Source organism: Carya illinoinensis, chromosome 13 (genome assembly GCF_018687715.1).
Source record: "Carya illinoinensis cultivar Pawnee chromosome 13, C.illinoinensisPawnee_v1, whole genome shotgun sequence".
Classification (NCBI taxonomy): domain Eukaryota; kingdom Viridiplantae; phylum Streptophyta; class Magnoliopsida; order Fagales; family Juglandaceae; genus Carya; species Carya illinoinensis.
This window is the reverse complement of record NC_056764.1, coordinates 5,694,530-5,719,478: the sequence shown is the minus strand read 5'-3', so window position 1 is coordinate 5,719,478 and position 24,949 is coordinate 5,694,530. Positions and strand designations below refer to the sequence as shown.

General features: G+C 35.5%; 3 protein-coding genes across 3 annotated transcripts; all 3 read left to right on the top strand.

Moving 5' to 3' along the window:
• Nucleotides 1-94: 94 nt before the first annotated feature.
• LOC122291961 (glycine oxidase) lies at nucleotides 95-5,327 on the top strand. The gene is made up of 9 exons (XM_043100033.1): nucleotides 95-602; nucleotides 1,271-1,420; nucleotides 2,614-2,828; nucleotides 2,949-3,019; nucleotides 3,173-3,335; nucleotides 3,433-3,604; nucleotides 4,430-4,588; nucleotides 4,684-4,772; nucleotides 4,974-5,327. The coding sequence occupies exons 1-9, from the start codon at nucleotides 272-274 to the stop codon at nucleotides 5,067-5,069; spliced, it is 1,446 nt and encodes a 481-aa protein (XP_042955967.1). The 5' UTR covers nucleotides 95-271; the 3' UTR covers nucleotides 5,070-5,327.
• Nucleotides 5,328-8,509: 3,182 nt separating this feature from the next.
• Nucleotides 8,510-12,406, top strand: LOC122292231 (LRR receptor-like serine/threonine-protein kinase GSO1). The gene is made up of 5 exons (XM_043100469.1): nucleotides 8,510-9,044; nucleotides 9,329-9,475; nucleotides 10,354-10,497; nucleotides 11,289-11,477; nucleotides 12,054-12,406. Exons 1-5 carry the CDS (start codon nucleotides 8,510-8,512, stop codon nucleotides 12,404-12,406), a joined length of 1,368 nt encoding a protein of 455 aa, XP_042956403.1.
• A 10,573-nt stretch (nucleotides 12,407-22,979) lies between these two features.
• LOC122292229 (adrenodoxin-like protein 2, mitochondrial) lies at nucleotides 22,980-23,910 on the top strand (the record flags this gene model as incomplete). Its single annotated transcript, XM_043100468.1, has 1 exon — nucleotides 22,980-23,910. A coding segment is annotated over one exon (609 nt), but the record flags the coding sequence as incomplete, so codon positions are not given.
• Nucleotides 23,911-24,949: the final 1,039 nt, after the last annotated feature.

Sequence of the window (24,949 nt, the reverse complement as noted above, 5' to 3'; positions counted from 1 at the left end):
GTATCTAAGTATTTTCTTTCGGCTGTTTCCTCTAATAATTAAATAAAATTATAACTTACTCGTAATTGGGATCAGCGAGGACGGAGGAACAAGCTAGAGAAGGTTAAGGAAAATAAGAGAAAATGCTATTATTATATAGCATTAATCAGAACTGTAATCAGTAAAGCAATCATACTTGCAAATCAATATTTCTGAATTTCAGTTGGTCACTGCACCTACATTCGATCGATTTGAGCAAAGGAGGAAAGCTAGAGACGAGAGAAGACAAAAAATGGCTTCAGCTTCGACGTTTTGCCCAAATCCAAGCCCTTGCACCAGTCGCGTCGTCTCCTCTTCAAGGAGACGGTTTACTAGCTTCGCCTTCAAATCAGGCAGAACCTTGTTTGGCTCCGGCGTACCCTCCCGAAATTTCTTTTCGCTGTCGACAAGAGTAAATCGTACTGGGCCCGTTCCGATTTATGCTTCTTCTCAGACTTTTGATGTGGTAATCGTCGGAGCTGGAATCATCGGGTTGACTATCGCCCGCCAGTTCCTGATCGGTTCGAACTTGTCCGTCGCCGTCGTCGACAAGGCCGTCCCTTGTTCCGGTGCTACTGGTGCCGGTAAACTCTTTTGGGATTCTTTTATCCGGGTTTTTCTTTATATGCTTTGTTTGTTTCTCTGGAAAATCTATGAAAAGGAAAGGACGAGAAAATCATTTTGTTATAGAGTAGAAACTCTTTGGTTTTCTAGTATCGGTATGTGTGGCTTGTTCCCTACCACTCGTCAGAAATTGGCAAGTATATAACTACGAAAGTAGTCGAAATATAGGAATGTACTATATTTAATAGGTCTCGCTTAATCGAAAATGAGAGAGACAAAAACATCTTCATATACTCCGTCAATTCGTCCAGAAATCAAAACAAAATGTTTCTTTACCTTCCGGCAATACCATTGCCATTGATATAAAAGAAAAGAGTAGGAAGAATTTTTAAAACTTGCATTGGAAAGATGATTGAACGTTAATTGCCTCTCTGGAAATGTTCGTCTTTGGCAACTTAGAAACATTTCTTCAATATTGCTCGGGAAAAGAAACGAAAGGTGGATTATGGTGTTGGTGTTTGTGTGGTTACTATATGTTACACAAATTTTCTTAAATTATTCTCATAGATCGTAACTTTCTTTTAATTGGGGAAAATGTGAGAAATTTTAAGTGTTTAGTATGCCGATCCTATTAGTGCGTCTCTTTTCCCCCTTCCTGATCTTTGGTTTGGTATTGAGCTGGTTATAGGGCAAGGCTATATATGGATGGTACTCAAAACACCTGGAAGTGAGAAATGGGAGCTGGCAATGAGAAGCCGCAAATTGTGGGAGATGCTGGCAGAGAGCATACATGATCAAGGTTTGAATCCTGCTGAAGTGATGGGTTGGAAGAAGAGAGGTACTGTAGCTCTACCTTTGTTCGTTGTAGATTATTTTGTTCTTTCTCGTATGCAATTTTGATGCCCATAGGATTTTGTATTTTTTAATGTCTTGATTTTTCCTCTCTCAAAATATGTTTTGATAAGCTATAGTGATCTATGTGCTTAAAAATATCATAAATGCTATGATACTTATTTAGTTTCTTCTTTAGTCAAAACCTATAAAAAATAGTTTCTTCTTTAGTCAGATTATTTGTCAGCCAGTTGTCTTTTGTTATATCAGAACACAAGCTGCTGAGACAAATCCTTGTGAAAATATTCACCTCCTCACTGTTCTTCTCATTTTTGTTCTAGGACTTTATTATTATTATTATTATTATTATTATTATTTTGCAGTTTTTCTTCTTCTTGTTTTAAATATATTATAGGGTAACTAATTATTAAAAAAAAAAAAAACATATATAGGGCTACTTCAACTTCTTCACATTCTTTGTGGTTATGTTATTTATTTGTCATAGTATCACTTTTTATATGACGAGGGATTCTGGAGACTCTGTAAATATAATGTCGTTAACCCAGTTAAATCCTGAATTCATGTAATGCATCCCCATCACACGAATCAGGTAAATCATCAATTACTCACCTATGGGATGTGGCCCCTAGAAATTGTCCCGAGGGCTTGAACCTTAGACACGTTTCCACTTTGAGGGAGCTCCTCTACTTTTATAAGCCTTAAAAGTAGAGTTTCGTGCATCTATTCATATCTCATTTTTCATGCCAATGTAAAGTGCAGTTTACACCCTTACGAAGCCAATTCGTTAGCTACGTTGTTTTGTGAAATATACACCCCTATGTGGGAAGCATGACTCTAGCATATTACAAAGGCAAAAACCAATAGGGATGGATAAAATAAAAATTCTATGTGCAGTCACTTTTGCTTAGTCCTTGCGCACTCTACTAATGTAATTGAATGCATTAATTTTTTTAATATAAAATAACTGTTTTGGCCAATCATATCAGTGGATTGCGCTAGAAGTACACAAAAGTGACTATATATAGCAGAACTCTGGATAAAAACACACGGTATAACAGAATACAGAGATGGTAGTAGTTCAATTTGCATATCCATGATGCGGTTGATGCGCATTTCCAAGAAATGCCTAAAACTACTATGCAAGGAAGGACTGATTATGATATTGAAAAACCTTTACAGGAAGCCTATTAGTTGGTAGAACTCCTGAAGAATCGGATTTATTAAAAAGGAGAGTGCAGCAGCTATCTGAGGCTGGATTGCGAGCAGAGTACATGTATAGTCATGATTTGCTTCAAGAGGAACCTGCACTTATGGTTGGAGAAGATGGTGGCGCTGCCTTTCTACCTGATGACTCCCAATTGGATGCTCAACTTACTGTTGCATTTATTGAAAAGGTTAGTTGTTTTTTGTTTGTAAATTTATAACGCTAATCTTCTTGTTTCTTTCCCAAGCTAAATTATCTGTCATTTGTATAGAGTGCAATTTATATCAATAAAAATATGGTTAATATGTAGGGCAATAGACTTTTTGCATCAAAAGGCAGATATGCAGAGTTCTATCATGACCCGGTAACATGTTTGTTGAGGTTTGTTACTCATAAAAAGAAAGTTTATTAAGGTTTGTTGCCAGCTTTTTCTGTCACATTATAAGTTGAACTGAAACCAATTGATAAGATTGGAAAATCCAGTATGGAGGTGATATGGACTGTTAGGCTAACTACGTAGTCTTATATACTCAGGTCTGGTAGCCATGGGGAGGTCAAAGGTGTACAGACTTCCAAAAATACCTTGTACAGTAATAAGGCTATCATTGTTGCAGCTGGTTGTTGGAGTGGGTCTTTGATGCATGAATTGTTTAGAGAATCAGATATTTTGTTGGATGTCCCCGTGAAGCCACGAAAGGTAAGTCTCAAATGATCTGAAGGCATAAATTAGTAGGTTCTTTTTTTATTATTATTTTTATGTGTGAGACACACCTTTCTTTTGATCTGCATGGTAGGGTCACCTCCTTGTGCTTGAAAATTTCAATGCCCTTCAACTAAATCACGGTCTAATGGAGGTGGGTTATATTAAACATCAAACCATTTTAGCTTCAGAGCAACTTGATCATGGGCAAGCCTTGTCTGTTTCAATGGGAGCCACTATGGACACCTTGGGGAACCTTACTCTGGGTAAGATCTTTTCTAGATCTTGTCTCCATTCTCCCATGCTATTGTTTTTTTTATCTTTTAAAGTACAAGGTTTATTTTCATGATATGAACAATTCCTTTATATGTTTATGTATATGTATGTGAATGCGTATTCGTATATATGTACACGTGCATGTCTATGTGTGTCCTATTAAGAAGTTGGGCTGTCTTCCAGATTTAGTTGTACGTGGAGTTTACATTTTTACCAGAGGATCTTTATGGTTCTGGAAATGTAATTCATGTCTATGATTTTTGTAAGTACGATAAGTTTTATTGATGATAAAAAAGCGCACCGTTCAAGTACATAGGGAGTATAGATACACACCTAACCAGAGAAAGTAAAAAGATCAAGAAAATTCTGGAAGCTAAAGCTACAGGAAGTATATCATGTCTATAATTTTACTGAAAGAACAATTATGTGTATCTTTCTGTGCAATTCCTTTTCTTTTAGCTTTGTTCTTCAGGAGAAAAAAAAAAGGCAACATTTCTCAGGTTTCCTACTTCAATATTGATTCAGCTAGACACTACTTCTGCTACAAGTGAACTGTTTGCCAAAGACTCATACTTGATGGTGTTCCAATCCAAAGTTGAAAAAACACGAATTTAATAGAAATAAGCTGGGAGTGTGTCTTCCTGGCCAAACTTTCTATCCTCTTTTCCTGTAACTTGTCTTCCTTTAGAAATCTATTAGGCCGGTTGTTTGTATGAATGCCAGTCTCACCTTCAATCTATTTTTCTCGCTGTTGATAATTATTTCAGGACAAACCCATCAATTGCTCACGCTGAGTCTCATATCTGTCTTCTCAGGAAGTAGCCGCCAGTTTGCAGGTTTCAGCTCTGAAGTGGATGAGCCTGTTGTTGCTCAAATATGGAAGCGTGCTGCAGAATTTCTTCCCAAGTTAAGAGAATTTTCCCTTTCGGACTTCAGTAGGAGCAGAAAAGTGAGAATAGGACTACGTCCCTATAGTGAGTCCCACGGTCATAAATTCTCGTGAACGGTAAATGATTTTTAATAATGGCTTTTGATTATTTGAAACTCTTGACATCATTTTACTGTCCAGTGCCTGATGGGAAGCCAATGATCGGGCCTGTGCCTGGGATGACGAATGTGTTTCTTGCGACTGGGCATGAAGGGGAGGGGCTTTCTTTGGTAATTTTCAAACTCTCTTGTTCTGCTAAAGAATATTGGGATGAAGTAACCCTGTTTCATGAAGATTTATTAATCCTCTATCCATGCGCAAAAAGTTCAGCTGTATCTTGCAAATGCTATAACATAGCTGATTCCATTACCTGTGGCAATGTAACATGCCATAATTGTGAGATTTGCTGATCATTCTGCTCCAATCTCCAGGCTTTGGGAACTGCTGAAATGGTTGCAGATATGGTGCTGGGCAATCCAGGGAGAGTTGATAGTGCACCTTTCGCGGTTCAAGGCCGCGGTTGTTGAGTGTGATTTCACTTTAATATCATGTGATGAGATATCACTCCAACTCCAAGCAATTTGTATGGTAAACAAGCATGAGCTAGAATGAACAAAGACATTTGTATCGAGGCAACGCACCAATGGTTTAGAGTTCTAAAGAAAAGTTCTCTTGGTAGGACTGTTCACCTGACCTGAAAATACTCTTCCGACCCGACCTGATCTAGAGTCATTCTGATTAGCCGATTAACCGATTAGCCGACCCTAAAAATCTTTCGGAAGAAACTTGTGTTCCGACTGGATTTTTTTTTTTTTTTTGGGGGCATAGTCTGCAAGTTTGGAGCTCTAAAGTTGTCATTCCATAGCAGGGGTAAAAGATTTTCAACCCGGATCGGAAAAACTGATCGAATCGAACCTAAAATCATGTTGATTGGTCTCAGTCCATGGTGTATCAAAAATTCAGTTTACGGTCTAGTCTCTGGGTGTAGATTTGTTGGATCGGATCAGATCGAAATGTTTACATTTAATTTTTTAAATATTTTTATATATATAACATATTATTTTAAGTAGTAGTTGTATAAGTTAATTATGTAATTCTCATCTAATTTATCACTATTGACTATATAAAATGTAAATAATATATGCTATCAATTAACTAATATATCATATGATAAATTGTATAATAATATATGTTATTATATGTAGATAAATACTCTACTATTTACACCTAATTAAAGTAATTAGATAAATTTTTTAAGATACCTAAGTTACAAGCAAGCATGAATAATTTATGGATAATGAAATTATTTAATATTTATTAGCTATATATAAAATATTAGAATTTTAATATAGGTCATTATGAATATTAAAGTACTAAGTTAGTAACTATTAATATCATAAATAAAAATATAATTAATTATTTTTTTAATAAGTTAGTTACATAATCTACATTAAAGAGTTTATCTAATTAATTTTTTGTATTAATTTATTTGTCAAAAACAGAAAATATGAAAAAAAATATTCATGGACCGATTGCCACTAAAACACAAGTGTGAGTCAAGGGTGCCATGCTATATACTGTGGAAATGCTCTACTATTGTCGGGATGCAGTGGTGGAACCAAGAATTTTTCTGAGGGGGGCTAAATTTTCTAGTGTGTGACATTGAAATTAAAAAATCATAAACATATATATATATAAAGTTAGATTTCATTAATTTACAATATACACGTAGAAATAAAATTTTAAAAATAAAACATCTTAATATATGTTTCAAATTTTTTAGGACAATATTTCATGAAATAATATTCTTCTATTATTATTTTAATAATAAAATATTTAAAATTTATTTACTTCATATAAACTATCAAGTAATACTATAATAGAGACATTAAATAAGAATTTTCTTGCTTAATGAAGTCTAGAGAATAAAACCTCTCAACTATTTTTCATATAAATCATCAATTTTAAATGATTTTTCTTGTATTTTTATTTTAGATTTCAAATTAAGAAACCTAATATTGTATAATATGGATCCCAAAGTTTTTTCTTTTTCCTAAACTTAGTTTTGATTTAATTTTGATGGGATCACACTCTTGAAAATAAATAATATATAAAAATTATACAAAATTTTGAGACTATAGAAAAAAAAAAAAATTGAAGAGACATTTCTAAATATATTAAAATTTTATAAAATTTTATAGAGTATACAAAAATTATAAATTTTTTTGGGACGCCATTTACTATATTTTCTAAACTAGATACACGTAGTTCCACTACTGTCGAGATGGTTCTAATTGGCAAAGTTGTTTGTAAAGAAACTCTCATTTTGGAATAAAGTTACAGGGATTAGAGATTTTGTTGCTCAAATATTTTTTACAATTTGAATCGAGATAGATATAATACGTGGATCCACATGATATATAATGCTAAAATTCATATTTTACTCATGAGTACTAGTATTTAGAAAATTACTGGAATATTATTGTGAGCTATATATTGTCTATTCATTAAGAATCTTTTAAAATATTCCAGTCATAAAATTATAAAAAAAAAAAATCATTAATTGACAACTAGAGTGTAGTCCTTAATTAGATTATAATAAGGTTGTTGATCACATGCCATTGAGAGTTATGTGACAGCTTGCTGGAGTAAAATACAAGGTATTAACTATATCATATCCATTTTGTCAAATTCATCAGTACTACTTACTCCAATATCCTTAATTTTTAGACCCTTTAATCAATTCAGAGGACATGCCTATTAATTAAAAGTCATGGTTAATTTTCATAGCAATATCTACATTTTCTACCCCCTTAATTGGTGCACGGCAACTAAAGTCGAGCTACTCGATCGGCCTTGCTAGCTGAAAACACGTTTCCACATATAGGCCAGTGACCCTAGTATTGGGCATAGAATCTATTGACTTTGAATAAAGCTTTAAACTTTGATCTTTTTTATCGTGTCTATTTCATTAAAATAGTATATATTAAAGGACTATATTTTCTAGATAGTAGGTGCCAATGCGGCATTTTCCTCACCCTGTGAGGGGCGGTTAGGTACCGGTGGAGCACATTGCTAAAGCCATAATCATGCTGTGGGCGTACCTTTTGGGCTTGTGTCAGTGTTTGTGGTTATGTTATTTTTATTGTATTTTGTATTGTAGTTTTTTGCTGTTTAGTTAATAATTAAAAAAAATAAGTTATTGGACTTGGTGTCTATAAAAGCAGTGTTCTGTACTCTGTCTTCTTGGAAGGATAGAGGGGACTATTCAATTCTGTTTATACATAGCACTCTTTACGTTAGGATAAAGTTATTGAGAAGTTATGACAATGTCTGCAATTATGTATGTGGATGTCTTAGAGCAGATACATAATTTGACTTATAATCTTAATTTTTTTATTGATAAATCACAGTTGTAACTTTGGTTTATTGAATGAAATGATGTCTATTTCTATAAAATAAATAAATAAAGCGATAATCATGTATAGGGGAAAAATAAATCAATATTTTTATGGAAAAGTATATATAAAACATTGTGAAATCTGTTTGGAAAAAGATTATTTTAAGGAAAATGCTTGAGGTGATGTGTCTATTGCATATGAGACAATCTTAATTGGTTTGAATCAAATGCATAGGAGACAAATATTTTATACTAATTCCTTACTTGTGTCCACCGTGTGCGCGAATAAAAAGATAAAAGTTGATAAACAAATAAACTTTCCATGCATTGTATTCTTTTAAAATTCTCTCAATGGTTGTGTACAATGTGAAAAGAGTATGACAACTAGAATATGATAGACCGTTCCCACCTTATTTTTTCGAATGCTACCTGCAGTTTCTTTAAATATCAGTGATCTCGTTCTTCCTTTGAGTGCAATACAAATCCCAATACCTCATTCCGCATAGACTACTCATGGCCGACCAAACTACTTGTTTCCTCATCCTCTGTTTTCTGCCACTGCTTATAATGTCTAGTTTAAGTATTGATGCAAAAATTCTCAACATTACCACAGATCAATCTGCTCTTCTTGCCTTGAAAGCTCATATTTCTTACGACCCTCACCATATTTTGACAACAAATTGGTCATCCAGTACTTTAATTTGCAATTGGGTTGGTGTCACTTGTGGTTCCAAACATCATCGAGTCACAGCCTTGGACCTTTCTAACAATGGTCTTGTAGGAACCATTCCTCCGCATATAGGAAACCTTTCACTTCTTGTTAGCCTACGCCTCAGGAACAATAGTTTTCATGGCTCAATGCCAAATGAATTGTCTCATCTTTATCGTTTGGAACTCTTGCATTTCGGATATAACGAATTGAGTGGAGAAATCCCTTCATGGATAGGATTGCTAACAAAACTTCAAAGTTTACTTCTCCCATCCAACAATTTCGAAGGCACTATCCCATCATCTCTATTTAACAGTACATCTTCATTGCAACAACTTGTACTTGAAGATAATCAGCTTTGGGCTCCATACCATCCTCTATCTTCAAGAGCATGTCTACCTTGCAATTAATTTCTCTAGCAATAAACAAGTTTTCAGGTCCAATACCCTCCATTGTCTTCAACATGTTTTCACTGCAATATATTGATCTCAGCAATAATACGCTATCTAGTACACTACCACCGGAAGTAGGGAACTTAACCACGCTTATATATTTAGACCTTGCCAAAAACAACTTCGAAGGTATATATATTTACTCTTTATTTTTAGGTTATGCTATTAATTATCGGTAAGTAAATTTCAATATTTGTTTCTAAAGTGTAATTGCATGTTTCACAGGTAGTCAGCTCCCATCCTCTTTGTTCAAGTGCAAACAGCTGCAATATTTAAACTTGTTGTCTAGTAATTTCTCAGGAAAACTATCACCCGAAATAGGGAACTTAACCCAGCTCCTAGTTTTGTATCTTGCCTCCAACAACTTCGAAGGTACGTGATGTCTTGTATTAGTTGATAATAAAGATGCCACTTTGTCACCATAGATTTAGTACATATGCACGTTCTATATATGATCTTCTCTAATTAGGTACTTCCAAATGAAATCAATAAAATAATTAGGTAGTCCCATGGTGGAATATGTAATTTTCCCTAGAATTTGTCATTAAAAAATCATACACAAGGATAAGCCATAAGTAGCAATAATTTTTTTCTCCAATATTGTTAAACCCCTTTGTCGAGTGTACCTTTGAAAATAGAGAAGTTTATAACATTGCTAGCTTATAGTATTACACCTTGGCTACGACTAAATTCTTTTAATGTAATGTAACCTTAGTCTTGTTTTGGGTTACTATGTTGATATATATATATATCACCATTCATGATTAGTTTATATGCAATCTCGATTAAATTAAAAAGTTAATAGCTTTTTAGAGAAGCAAAAACGATTTGGTGTATGGATTTTTATGATTTTTCTAAATGGATATGGAAGTTGGGATTTTTTTTTTTTTTTTGATATGTTGGAATTAATTTTAAGTAATTAAAAATTAATTGAAAAGATCAAAATCTTTTAATGGCTAGAATATTAACAAGGATTCTCAGTATGGTTGTCATATATATTCTTTTAGTCAATGTGACAAGTAAAAAAAAAAAAATTTGTCATTATGTAAAAATTGCACCCACTAGATTACATGTGGCTCCGATCCACCACTGCAATCAACACAAGGGTGGCTCAACCAATGATAAATGTTGCATGCCTTATCAACCTTGATGGTATATATTCCAAGTCTGGATTGTTCTCTTACAAATAATTATTACTTGTTTTGTTTGATTTGTTATAAAAACTTTTTTTAATAGATTTGTTGTGACAGGTGCAATACCAAGTGAAATTGGTAATTTGCAGAACCTTGAGGTTTTCCATTTGGGAATTAACAATTTTGCTGGCACAATTCCACTGGAGATATTTAATATCTCAACAATACAAGTGTTCTCCATACTAGGAAATCACCTTTCAGGCACTCTTCCATCATATATGGGCCTCTTCCTTCCAAATCTTAGTGGAATTTATTTTGGGATGAATGAACTTAGCGGAACGATTCCAGCCTCTATTTGCAATGCTTCACGGCTAATTATAGTTGACTTGTCAAGGAACTAATTCTCGGGCTTGATTCCAAAAATACTTGGTAATTTAAGACTCCTCCAGTGGCTCAACCTCGAATTCAATAATTTGACCATTGAATCTTCTGAATTGAGTATTTTTTCATATTTCTCAAACAATGCATATCTCAAAGTTTTGTATCTGTCTATGAATCCATTGAATGGAGTCCTTCCTAATTCCATTGGAAATCTCTCGATTTATCTTGAAAGACTTCAACTCAATAACTGCATGGGAAGAAGAATTCAAAACTTTCCAACAACAAAGACTCAATGCCTTTATCAACATGGAGAAGAATATCACACCAACAACTTTTACAAGCAGCAGAAGGGTTCGGTGCAAACAACTTACTTGGAGAAGGGAGTTTCGGCTCAATTTAAAAAGGGACACTCTTAGATGGTATATAAGTTGCAATAAAAGTTCTAAACTTGGAAGTAGAAGGTGCATTCAAAAGTTTTGACATAGAATGCAAGATATTACGACACATTTGTCATCGAAATCTTGTCAAAATCATTAGCATTTGTAATAACATTGACTTCAAAGCACTTGTTTTGGAATACATGCCTAAACGGAACCTAGAGATGTGGTTGTGTTCTAACACCCATTGTTTGAATATGCTACAAAGGCTTAATATAATGATTGATGTGGCAGCGGTGCTTGAATACCTTCATCTTGGTTATTCAACACCTATTGTTTATTGTGATTTGAAGCTGAGCAATGTCTTATTAGATGAAGATATGGTTGGACATGTTGCTGATTTTGGCATTGCCAAACTCCTAAGTGATGGAATTTCTCTCACGCAAACAATGACCATGGCTACAATTGGGTATATGGCACTAGGTAATGTCAATTACTATTTTTATCATTCTAGTCTTGCATTGATACATAAATGTTCTACTTTGGTAACATATATATGGACCATTGCACTTAATTTATTTGGATTATCATCAGGTCGGCTCAATGGTAAGGTCATTTAAGCCATTGCTTAAGGCCCCCACCCCATGCAATACCTCCAAAAGTAAAAGTGAGGTGTTTTCTTTAAAAATAAAAAATAAAAAATAAAAACCATTTCATTAAATAAAATTTTAAATAATTTTTATATTTTTTGTGCAAGGCTCCATACTACTAAATTTAATATTTAATACAATGAATTATTTATATTTTTAAATAACTTTTTTAAGATCTTGCTAAATTGAGGCCACAAAGTTGTATTAAATACAAATTCAAAAAATTTTATTTAAAGAGTTTTAATAAAATCTCATTTTTTTTGAAAATTTTAAAAATGTTCTATATAATATTTTATATTTTATTATATTATAATCACGAATAACTCACTTACATTTTACCTTAGGCCCTAATTTGTATTAAGTCATCCCTAGTTATCATATGTGAAATGATATGTTTTAACATGTGTAGAGTATGGATTTGGAGGAATTGTTTCTACAAGAGGTGATGTGTATAATTATAGAATCTTATTGATAGAAACTTTCACAAGAAAGAAGCCCGTTGATGATATGTTTACCAGCGAAATAAGCTTAAAGTGTTTAGTAGAAGAATCATTTTCGCTTTCGATACTTGAAGTTATTGATGCCAATTTGTTGAGCAATGAAAATGACTATGCTGCTATGGAGACCTGCTTATCAACAACTATGGGCTTGGCTTTACATTATTGTGCAGATTTGCCTGAACAGAGAATCAATATGAAAAATGTTTTAGCAAGACTTAACAAGATCAAATTAAAGTATCTACATGATCATAGAGGAGGGTAATTTGAATATCAAGTTTCTTTATAGCTAAGGCCACAATCAAGCCTAGTCAAGTAGAGTTTATCACCAAGCTACAGTATAATCTACAATCGGTATGTTATTTATCTACCACGCATATTCAAACTTGTTCATGAACTGTTTGATTAATTATTATTTTCTTAGACAAATAAGATTCATTAAAAAAATCTTATACATGAATTCATATAGATAATTACTTAATTATGTCAAGGTTATATTAATTAAATTGGCAATGTAATTTGTAAACTATATATAATAGTTAATAAACTAAAAAATCTTTCCAATTGCACAAGCTATATGTATATGAGTTCTACAAGAAAACAAATTGAATGTGTATAGGCGCGCGAACACACACAAAATATCTTACGTATATCCACAAAATTTGGCAAAACAAATTTGAATTAATATAAATAATATAGCTATTATAAATACATATCAGTACAATGATTTATAATATTCATATTGACTCAAATCATGATATCCATTGTATCATCGTGCTAACAACATGATTCTCTCTACACTTTTAAACACTTGCGAATGCTTGGCATAAAGTTTAATATAATATCTATAAAATAATAAATTTGAAGTTGTACGAGTTTATACAAGCCATAATGAGTTTAGATACGATAATAAAAAAATCAATAATGATCCCAACATTTCTATGCTCCCAACATTACAGGAGAGAAGCAACGGATTGAAGTCAGGAATCTCGGCAATCCTTGTTTTGGCAGCTTGGATAAGTCTCCTTACCGGATTTTGCACTCACTTTGTGAATCTAGGGTGCCTTGAGGGATGTGGCATTGCCCATTTTAGAGTTGTAAGGTAATAATAAGTTTTTGAATGTGATGGATATTGGTTTGTATTACAATACAAAAAGGAAACTACAAGAATTCAAGTTGTTTAACGTTTTCACCCATGTCATGGTAGTAATAACAGATCATGAATAATAAAGTATGATTTTCTCTCTTCTATGGAGAAATTAAGATCTTAATAAAGAAAAAGAAAACAGTTAAATACACTAAGATATAATAGATATAAACAAATACATTGATCCTTTTAGGAAAAAAAATACATTTGAGAGGGGACAAAATATACCAGGCCTAATGTAGTTTTCTAATCCCAGCCTCAACCCAAGGTTGAGAGTCTCATCAGGAGGAAAGAAAGAAAGAAGGAAGGAGATGACAAAAAGTTGAAGAAGCACATGGTGTCAAGAGAAAAAGATGAGGTGTGACATAAAGGAGAGGGGATGTGGCATAAAGGAACAAGAGACATAAGATAAAAAAGAAGGAAGCCAGATGATTTTAGAGCCTTCTTCTTCCAGACTTTGAATTCAGCCTCTCCTTCATCTTCAACTTGGGAACCAGAGCACTAACGACAGGCTCACCTTCAGAAAATAGATCTCTGATCTCCATTGTACAGCAAAGATGAGTGACCATGATAACTTGTCAAACAATCATATTATTGTGGATTCCACTCCCCTAAACGACCCGTGAAAGTAGACATTATGTCAAACCACGTAAGTTTGTACGTCTCCATTTTTTTTATTTTCTCTCCATTTATTTTCTATTCACTACCATGAATGTAAGCACGAACACTGTACAACCACACTAGACCATCGTTGGGGGCTTCACACCACACTGATCGAGCCACGAATGGCCATAATGGGCCCAGATTGACTCTTTCTCCTCTTCTGGCTTATTGTGTTATTTTTAGGCGTTAACAATTAGTACTTTCTATAGGATTTGATTTACTTTCTACAATAGACGTAGGAGAATGACAATTTTTTGGCATGCTAAATAATCACTGAACAAGCAGATGACATCCTCCTAGATAAGTGCCCTCAATCTTTCGATTTTTATTTTTATAAAAAACATTGCTGTAGAAACTGGGTGACTAAACCCATTTTTTCTCAAGTGGAGACCCAAGTTACTTGCCACTTGAGCTGCAAATGCTCAGTGCACTTTGGATGCATTGTGCAAAAAGAAGGAAGAGTGAATGGGTGAGTACTGTGGACTTAAATGCACTTTGTGCATGCACATGCACCTCTCAAGTCACTGGCATTGTGCACCCACACAATTCAAGCAAAGCACTGTGCATTTAGGTGCACAGTGCCATGCACAACAACATGTATAGTGCCCTATGGGTGCATGACAACATGCACCCAAAGACCCATGGTGTCTCACTACGAGTCTTGTTGACCCGTCAATGGTCTCCTTATGGACTACCATTGGTTTTTAGCTCCATCATGATGGCCCTTGTCCACTAGGTTCGTGAACAGTGCACATTGTGTGCATCTTGCCATGCACACAAGAGAACCACTAGGACTAGCCGTGGGGAAGGACACCGACATCCACCACTTGGCCTGTTAGGGTCATCTATATCTGCTGGTGTGGAGCCAACCTCATTGTGGCATGACAGGGCTGCCAGTGGCTACCTTGTGGACCACAAGAGTTGTTTGCCTTAAGATCACCCCAGCCAATAGCTGCCTCGTTGTAAGCAGCACATGCATAGGAGTGCATGTGGTCAAGGGTACTCGGCTTAGCCCCACCATTGCATGATAGGGGCGTCAATAGCCACCACGTGGACCACTGACATCGTCTATCTCCTCCTTGGTGGTCCCGCACCATGCACACGAAGAGTTGAAGACGGCTATTGACTCGGTTTCGAATGTGCTTCCAAGTGTAGAAGTGTCAAGTTGTATCAAGGATAAGTCTAGGATCATATTCCACAAGGACAATGGGTTATCAAAGTGTATAAGAGAATTGTGAGTAACAAATGAATCAAGTATGAGAGATGAAAATAAAATTCAAATGCAATACAAAAAGATAATCGAAGTTGAAATTAGAGTTTCTAAAAAAAATAAATTAACGAACACTTGGGTTGGGTATGAGATTCTCTTTATTTCAGATTCTAGATAATTCTCGATTAACAATCCAGTCAAGGCATTGATAAACGGAAGATAAAAAGTTATACTCAAGTTTTTGCAATATTTTTTTCTAAGGGATTTTCTATTTTACTAGCCAAACACACATTAACAAACAATCGAGACAAGCTTTGATAATTTTCAAACGTTTGTTGTGCCTTATGTCAACAACAAAACAAGAGTAAGAGCTGAAATCTATTTTCAATTTACATCTGACTAATAATATAGTGAAATCAACGTTCAATCACAAAATATTGCATTAAACTAGAACCTAAAATAAATTAAGTCTCATTCCACAACCCAAATTTTAGAAATTAGCTACACATGATATTTCTAATAACAAAAATAAGTCTAAGATGAGTCATGACAAAATCTGAAAGCAAAAGAAATCTAAAATAAAAATAAGCCTAAAGCCAAAAATTAACCAAGAAGAAAGCCACCTCCAAGATGCTAGACGAAAGAAAAACGTAAAGAAGAATAACAAAGACGTCGAACTGCCAAACGAAAATGTAAACTGCAGAAAAATAATCCAATGCCGACAAGCAGCACCACGCTGACTCCACCACCCAATAAATCCAGAAAATCTAAACTAAAAACAAGTAAATGAAATGGACTGCCTAAAGTCTGAACTGAAAGAAACTTCAAATGAAATAAAATTGCTACCGACCAGTAGCTGTCTCAAAGGAAAAGAAGAATAAAATTCAAGCTATTCTACCGCAAGGTCTAAACGAAAAGTAAAGTAATAAAACTAATGTGTGAAAGACAAATAACATGCCAAAAGGCTACCAAAAATTCTCACCGTCTGTAACAAAAATGAAATAAAAATAAAACTGCTGCTACATCGAATGAAAATGAAAAGAAAAGAAAATCCAAGCTAAGCTACTGCATCGAATGAAAATGAAAGAAAAGTAAATCCAAGCTAAGCTACTGCTATAGCCGAATGAAAATGAAAGAAAAGTAAATCCAAGCTAAGCTACTGCTGTAGCCAAATGAAAAATCAAAAGAAACAGCAAGAAAGATAAACTGGCAGCCCAGCGTCTAAAACAAAAATAAAAAAATAAAAAATAAAAATACAAGCTAAGCTACTCCACCCCCGTAGCATTTCAGCCTTCTTTCATTTTATAGCTATGTGTTTGTGAGCTGTACATGTGATGCCGTGGTGACCTTCCATGTGCAGAAGCAAGAAAGCTGAAATGAACAGCTTGCCTTCCATGATCCCATGTGATCTCCTGTTGCTCCAGCTTAAACAAAAGAAAGAAAGTAATAAACTCTCTGCTGCGGCACATTCAACTTGTAACAGCCCGCTAGAAATTCAATTGTGAAATTTCTATTAACTTTAGGAATCTCGTGAAAAACCCATAAGTTTTCACGAATCCATTAATCGTATAGGTTTTTGTCTAACTACATAGTTAGTGTTATTATTTACTATGGTATCAGAAGTGTATTTTTGATTATTGGAGATAGTTAGAAGTGTCAAAATGTATTATGGTTTGTGCCATTAGACTCGGAGGGTTATTTAAAGTCTTATGGCGCAATAACATTTTTTCATATTTTCGGACAAAACGTCTGTTCAAAACTGTAGATATTATTGGATAAAAAGAAATATCTTGAGGTAATTTTCGTGAATATTATTGGGTAAAAATATTTTGAGTTGATTTTTATAGATATTATTAGATAAAAATATCTTAAGTTGATTTTTGTAGATATTATTAGATAGAATATTATGAGATAATCTTTTATAGATATTTTGGGTAGGAGAAAACCACACTTAACTCTCAACTCCAGCCTTATCACCTCCCTTATCTCGTCCATAAATGTGTCCAGCCAGCACCCATGAACTTATCTTCAATAACTCCTTCTAATAAAAGATTATCAAACACTCTCTCTCGAACAGATTTTAGGAGATCTTTTGCATGCCCATTTCGAAGCTGTTGTAAGTGTTTTATCATAACGTCTCCTTCATATAAGTTGTTCCTTTTTGAGTCTAGTTTACATGGATATCTTATTTGCCCCATTTGAAGATCATTTGGTCAGTCAAATATTGTGTAAACTATAGAAAGGTCATTCTGGGAGATAAACTGGAGAATATGTTATAGTTTGGAGTTTTTGACCAAGCTAATGGATAGATATTGGTCCGAAATTTTTATGGAGTATTGTTAACATGTATATGTGACTATTGGTTGAGGATTTTTGCATGATTAAAGGTTTTGATGAAAGATGTTCTTAGATTTAGAAACTTAGAAACTGGAAGAGGAAAAACAGTTTCTGTTTTGAGAAAGTTTAACTCTTTGGTGGTCTAAACCTATTCTAATGACTTTGATAATTTTATTGGAGGATCCTAAACATCTTATATACATGTTATATTATTATTTTGAAGATATTTGATATTAGTTTCAAAGATATGAAATTTTATGCAAAGAGATATTCAAATAAGTCAAAGTGTGGATATTCTTGGCTAAATTTATATTTTGGTTAATTTCTAACCATATGATATTGAATTAGAAGCTTATATATGTTTTAGGACATCTTTTTATACCATGTGATGGTTTGGTTTGAAGATCATATATTTATAAGTCATAGATCAAGAGATTTATCAAAACTAGTTGAGGGAAAAGTTTATGTTTTTGGACTAAGTGTAAAACCAAAAACTCCAAATGTTATTTTGTGATTTTGGTGACTTTAGTTTGATGATTTAAAGCATGGTTGATGTTAGGATGATATTATGAATATGTTAGAAGTAAGATTTGATTTTTTGAAATTCTTGGAGATGTTTTGATTTAAGGTCAACACTTGTGATTCAAGTGCTTGGATCTTTTTACAAAAAAGTTTGGTGTTGATTATTAGCTTTTTCTAAATGGATGTTGTAAGTATGGTTTTGAACTTAGGATTGGAAGATGTTTGTTGCAAAATTTTGGTTTAAGCATGAGTTTTGAAGTTGGAAGGAATTGCAACAAAAATAAAGGGAAATGGCCTATGGATGTTTCGACCATAGTGTGTTCTTCATAGTTGTGTTTTGTTTTAAATTTTTCTGAGTTGATATTTAAGTTTAGGACAAGATTTACATGAGGAATGTAAATTTTGGAAATTTTTGGAGTTAGTATGCAAAATCCTTAAGTTATGGGTAAAACGGTCATTTTCCCACATATAGAGAGTAAAATGAAAATTTTACTCTTTAAGTTAGTATTTTCCATATTTCAAATTATTAGTGATTTAGTTCTAACTTTTAGAATCACTAATTACAGTTCCTCGTGATCGCACTTGAAGTTTTATAAGAAATGCGGAGATCGAGGTAAGTTAGCTTTTAACTTACTAGCAGTCTACTGTGTATGTGTGCTAAGTAAAAGAATTACAGTGTATGTATGTATGTTATCATATATGTCATGCCATGCCAAGTTATCATGTAATTTTCTATTATACAGAATTTATTCTGTCATCAATTTTTATCTGTTACACAATATATTCTGTCATGTATTACTATACATTACAAATATGTCATGCTAAATATGTTGTTTGTTATATGTTATGCCATGTTACGAAATGTTACTATCTTAAGTTGGTTATGTATTTCAAATTATGTTCAAGTCACATTATGTTACGTCAGGGCTTCAGTCCTTTCATATTCCAGTCACGTTTCATCTTGAGTATATTCAGTTTATGTAGAATACATGGGTCCACAACAACTGTGGAGTATGTATTTAACTGCATAGTGATGTATAGAATACATGGGGCCACAACAACTGTGGAGTATGTATTTTTAATGTTAAGTCAAGTTTGTGTAGAATACATGGGGCCACAACAACTGTGGAGTATGTATTTACACGTAGAATACATGGGGCCACAACAACTGTGGAGTATGTATTTACACGTAGAATACATGGGGCCACAACAACTGTGGAGTATGTATTTTTCATGTTAATTCAAGTTTCAGAGCAAGTTCATGCTAAGTCAAGTTTCAGAGCAAGTTCATGTCAAGTCAAGTTCAGTTCATGATTCAATTTAAGTTATGTCAATTATGCTATATTGTACGCTAAGTTATTCTTTAATTACTTATAAATTTGATTATGCATTTATGCTTTTACTGTCATACATGCATCATTAGTCTGTATGGAAGTTTTTTGTTAACTTGCTGAGATTTGTAATCAAATCTCACTGTGGTAGTCCCAACTACCATTCCCCCCGAATGGTAGATCTTGTTACAGGACCTGAAGGAGGATCAGGAGCTGACCAACTAGACACAGTCGACTGAACGACGGTGCGTCGTTAATGTTAATATAGTAGTTAAATTACTACTTGTACGATGGAGTTGCATCTCCAGTACTTTTGGATCATAACTATTTTGGAATAGTGCTGTGATCTTAGTTATTCAATGGATCTTTATGTATGAAGTATGTTTTAAGTATTGAGATATTTTCAGTTTGGTGCATAGTATTGCTAAAGAAAAAAAGTATCCGCTGCGAATATTGCATAATGTTAGATGCATGTTAGGATTATTGCATCTTATATGTTATGAACGGGGGTAGGTAACCTTGTGTTGCATGTCTCGACGCTTCAAATGTCTGTCCGATCCCAAACGGAATTTGGGGGCGTTACACAACTTCCGGAAAGAAAGAGAGAAATAATTCTGCTGTTGTCCGAGTGTCTGCAACGTGCTGCCTCATAGATGCCAGCGTGATCTTCTGCTGCCTCCCATTCTTCTCCTGCAACGTGCTGCTTTCCAACGAAATGATGCATGAGCTGTATTGCTCCTGCTTTCCGAGTGTGCTGTCTGCTGTATTTGTTGTTGCAGGTTTATTGCATGTGTGAGTGCTGGCTGTGAGTTGCTGTTTTGATGCATGTGTGAGCTGGTCCCACGTTTTCTGCATGTGTGCATTTCCTTGCTGCAGGTTTATTGCATGTGTGAGTTGCTGTGTGCTGTCCTAATGAGTGTTGTCCAAGTGAGTGTTCTGCTGGTCTGTATGTGTGAGTCTGAATGAGTGCTGTCCGAGTGAGTGTTCTGCTGGTCTGCATGTGTGCATTTACACTTCATTTTTTTTGAATGATGTCTTTGCTGTGTATTGCCCAAACTACCCCTGTTATGAGAGGAATAAAAATGAAATATTTATTTTCATGTGAAATAATTGTATTATAAATCTTCAAAAGCACTAAGAATATCAGAATTATTAATTGACTCAAGTATTGTGATCTATTGCATAATTAAGTACTTAAATCATTTTGTTGTTAAACAATTTATTCACTTAAGTAACTTAATCATGTAGTTTTAGTGTTTCATCAGCCATGCATCTCGGTCAATGCCACCTTGCATGTCGCATGCACGTATCCCAGCTACCTTGCATCCTGGCTGCAACATCCAGGCCATCACATGCACGATCGATGTATACATCTTGGCCACTGTCAACAACTCAGCCAAGTTATTTGGTGCCTCCTCTCACAGCCACAAAAATCTCGGGCATAAACTGCCCGCTAATGTACTAGCAAGCATCAACCCGTCTCGGCCATGCATGATAATAACCACCCCATCTTGGCCATGCACATAGCTGAGTCATAAAAGCCTACATACATCTCAGATAGACACATCTTGGCCTCCAATGCCTAGCCCAAAGCATCTCGCCCATGTACATCTCGACCAAAATTTCCTCAGACTCACAGCTTCTCACGCATTGATTGGGCACAATCTCCTCGGCCTTGGTAATCCTCTGATTGCTACTCCATAGTGACAAGGCTGAGAGACAAAGACCCTCAACATCGCTATCAAGACTAACTGCCCATGAAGTTACACGACCAAGAGGGATGCAATGATGGTCACACATCCCATGCAATAGTCAACCAAAGAGGTCAAAGCTGTGTAGTGTTTGCTGAACAAGATGTGAGAGAGAGAGAGAGAGAGAGAGAGAGAGAGAGAGAGAGAGAGAGAGAGAGAGAGAGAGAGAGAGAGAGAGAGAGAGAGAGGAGAAGAAGAAGAAGAAGAAGAAGAAGAAATAACAATCAACTATAGCCAATTTCTGTCAAGCAAAAATAAGCTACAATGGCTAAAACATCCAAGTTTGTCTCCCTATAAACTTATGTGGATTTCATTTGTACTAATATAATTAATTCTTGTAGCGCTAAACACAGCTAAACAACAATACTTGAACGTCTCAGTATGTCTCCATCAAAATTAATTGTTCGTCATTCACATGCACACAGATAAGTGCCTTGACTACTTACCCTCCCTATGAGCGTTAATAAGCCAGTCCAACGCCTTTGGTGGCTTGACCTCCCTCACGGCGAGGTGGGTGTCTAGCTCTAGCCTGCACGACACTTATCTTCCCTATAGTGTCAACAAGCAATTGTGGACTTAGTCATAAACTACTCGACTAGTTACCTCTCCATGGGGGTTCAAAGAGGCGAGTCTAGCGTATAAGCTACACAACCTCTCTCACGACAGAGTGCCCGAGGGTTGCCTGGTTGGGAACAAAAACTTCTAATGGCCCAAGTGGTGGCTGCCTGATCAGATGGGCTTATGATTGGCTGTCGTGAGCCTTTCAAGGGCATTGGGCAACGTTTAGAAGTTGCACGCCGTGCAAGGCCACTATCCCCGGCAAACACCAAGGTCGCGACAGAGAACGCCGGCAGCCTTCATGGTGGCCGGGGGTTTCCTTCAGCGGTCCCACGCAATGGGTCCAAGGGGATCACTGGTGCACATGACATGCACCCATTGTGTTGCCATGCATGGTTTATACATGCACTTAACCGTGTGTGTATCTTGTTATGCATGGGTTGGTTTCTTTGGCTTTCCCTCCCCTATCCAAAAAAAAAAACTTTTCAATGGCTTAATCACCATGAATATATGAATACGTAAAAGCAATTTGCAAACCATTAGGGGTGGGGGGAAAAGAAAAAGAAAAAAGAAGAAAATGACGTCAGGTCAGAATACTTGTTTCTTTTGAAAGATTTTTAGGGTTGGCTAATCAATTAATTGGCCAATAAGAATGACCCTAGATTGGGTCGGAATAGTATTTTTTGGGTTGAGTTGGGTAAACAATCCTAGTGCTCCATGTGTAATGAGGAATGAAATGTAGGGGAGTTTTCATTTCTTTGCCATAAGAATTTGTTTCTAGTAGCTGTATAAAATTTTTTTGAAACGAAAAATGTTGTTCTTCATTCGAAATTTACTCTGTTAAATCATGGTAGTTTATATAGTTCATTGTAAGTGACTTTTTATTTAAGTAATTGATATAAAAAGTCAATTAAATTAATTCACATTAATTTGTATGATCATAAACCGATAAACTCAAAATATAGAGTAGCATTGTTCTTATTTGGGATAAACCTCGGGATAACAGTAATTAGTAATAAAATCTAAAGTGCATCACGAAGTTCCATTTCACTTATTTACCTCTTTGAATAGTGTAAGGATTTCTGATATATATATATATATACTTTTTTTTTATACAAGGTTGGAGGGTTTTCAGACCCAAATTCTGTATTTAGAAAATCGAGTTATATATCATCATATTATTAAGCTCTTGCCAATTTCTGATATTCATTACTGAAGCGTTTAAAGGTTAAATTCAGCACTATAACTGTAAACTCAGCTGCTCTCTAATTTATGACCAACATGGTTCATATGCTCCTCTGACTCGGTTCTACACTTAACAGCAAAAAGACGAAAAAGACCCTTTCGAATTTAACAATGCCCACGCTGACGTAGCCCTGGATATACAGCCTAGTTTCACGTTGCCTGCATCTGATTTCCCAAAATACGGTGCACCTAACATATTGGTGGCAATGGCGTTGATGTCAAGGCTCGGCATAAAGAGACTCTCCTCCCGAATCCACTCCAAATCCCTGATCTCGCGCTCCTCCGCAACCGCAACCGACACCGCCACCGCCACCTCGAAGAAAGTGTCGGACCGCATCGTGAAGCTGTTCGCGGTGGACCCTGAGGGCAAGAAGCGGGAGGTGGTGGGACTATCGGGGCAGACCCTCCTCAAAGCGCTGACAAATGTCGGCTTGATTGAGCCGGCCTCCCATCGACTGGAGGAGATCGACGCCTGCTCGGCGGAGTGCGAAGTCAGCATCGCCCAGGAATGGCTCGAAAAGCTTCCTCCTCGCTCCTATGACGAGGAGTACGTGCTGAAGCGCAACTCGCGTGCTCGCGTTCTCAACAGGCACTCTCGCCTCGGCTGCCAGGTTGTCCTCACCCCCGACCTCCAAGGAATGGTCGTCGCCGTCCCCGAGCCCAAACCCTGGGACATCCCCTAATTCCCACCCCTTTCACCGTATTGTTATAAACTTACATTGCTGCTACTTCTTCTTGGCTTTCGATTCAATAAATCTGCACCGATCTTTGGTGGTGAGAGACTAGTATTGTTTTGTTTCCATATGGGCTCTTTGTTTTTGCTGTAAGGAAAAATCTGCCCGTTCAAGAATTATTATAGTAGGTATGTTGAAGTTCTTATTTCTTCTTCTCTTGTAATGCCTTTATACTGTCTTTTCGCTTCTACTGGTCATGTGTTTGGGAATGCGGATTAATCATGTGGTTGCTGGGAATCGTGATTGTTGAATAGAGTGGAATTTTGTGTAAGTTTGCTGAGCCGTATAAGGGCTCCAGGTTTGTGATAGCAGTGATCATTGTGGATGTTACTAACTAATGGTAATACTGATAATGATAAATTGATACACTTGTGATAGTGATTCTAATTGCTGTTCGGGGTTTTGTTGAGGTAGTCCTTGAGGAGGCAATAATACTAGTCATAATTGTATCTGGTTTATGTGGAAGGCTAAAAAAAAACAAAAAGGTAGAATGAGAATAGTTTGTTGCTTAAAACCTAAATGTTGAGATGAAGAGTTGGTGCTTTGCTCTATGTTGATAACAATCCTCATCAACCCACCAAGCAGAAGGAGTCAGTCGATGTATTTGACACAACTTGGTGAGTGCTGAGCAAAATTTATATAGTTGTATATGACACGTTGGTGATGATAGGGTGATCAACTGAGTGGTGTTTTCTTCTCCCTAGATCTCGCAGTTGGTAAACTTTGACCCCTTTGCACACACTAGGCAGTTCAGATCCCTTATAAAAAAAAAAAAGCTTGTACTAACTAATTTTACAGACATCTTTCCACAGAAAAACGCACAGCCTTGAACAAGTTAAGTTCCCCCAGAACTAGATGCTCATTCTGCTCTCTTTGTATTTAAGTGTAATTGTTTTTTCATGTGTAAACCCGTTTTGTTTCATTTCCTGCTGGAGATAACTGTGCAATAGATGGAAGTTAGAGAATTTTGCCCAAAGAAATTTTGTTCAGATTGCATTCTCAAAGAATGGTGTTGAACTCCAACTAAGTTCGTAACTTATCTTATTGGGTAGTCCAAGTGAAATGTGGGATGATATGATGTAACACCCCTTCCCGTAGGTATGGAATGTTATGTACATTCGTAGCGTAATGCCCGGTAAAGAGATTCGACATCATAAAAAAATACCTCATTATTGAATTATCAAACTAACTTAGCATAATAGAGTTTCCTTGCAAGCTGAAGAGGCCTCTGAGGCAACTCAGAAGTGGCAATGATTTGGAGAATGGTTCTTTTAGGTATGTGTTGGTGCATTTGGCTGGAGAGAAATGAT

Excerpts from the sequence above, each read along its gene's own strand:
- LOC122292231 (XM_043100469.1), top strand. The coding sequence starts at position 8,510 with ATGTCTAGTTTAAGTATTGATGCAAAAATTCTCAACATTACCACAGAT. Across the intron at positions 9,476-10,353 it reads TGCCTCCAACAACTTCGAAG|GTGCAATACCAAGTGAAATT; the intron begins GTACGTGATGTC and ends TTGTTGTGACAG. Across the intron at positions 10,498-11,288 it reads ACTAGGAAATCACCTTTCAG|CGGTGCTTGAATACCTTCAT; the intron begins GCACTCTTCCAT and ends TTGATGTGGCAG.
- LOC122291961 (XM_043100033.1), top strand. The coding sequence starts at position 272 with ATGGCTTCAGCTTCGACGTTTTGCCCAAATCCAAGCCCTTGCACCAGT. Across the intron at positions 1,421-2,613 it reads GATGGGTTGGAAGAAGAGAG|GAAGCCTATTAGTTGGTAGA; the intron begins GTACTGTAGCTC and ends AAACCTTTACAG. Across the intron at positions 3,605-4,429 it reads CTTGGGGAACCTTACTCTGG|GAAGTAGCCGCCAGTTTGCA; the intron begins GTAAGATCTTTT and ends CTGTCTTCTCAG.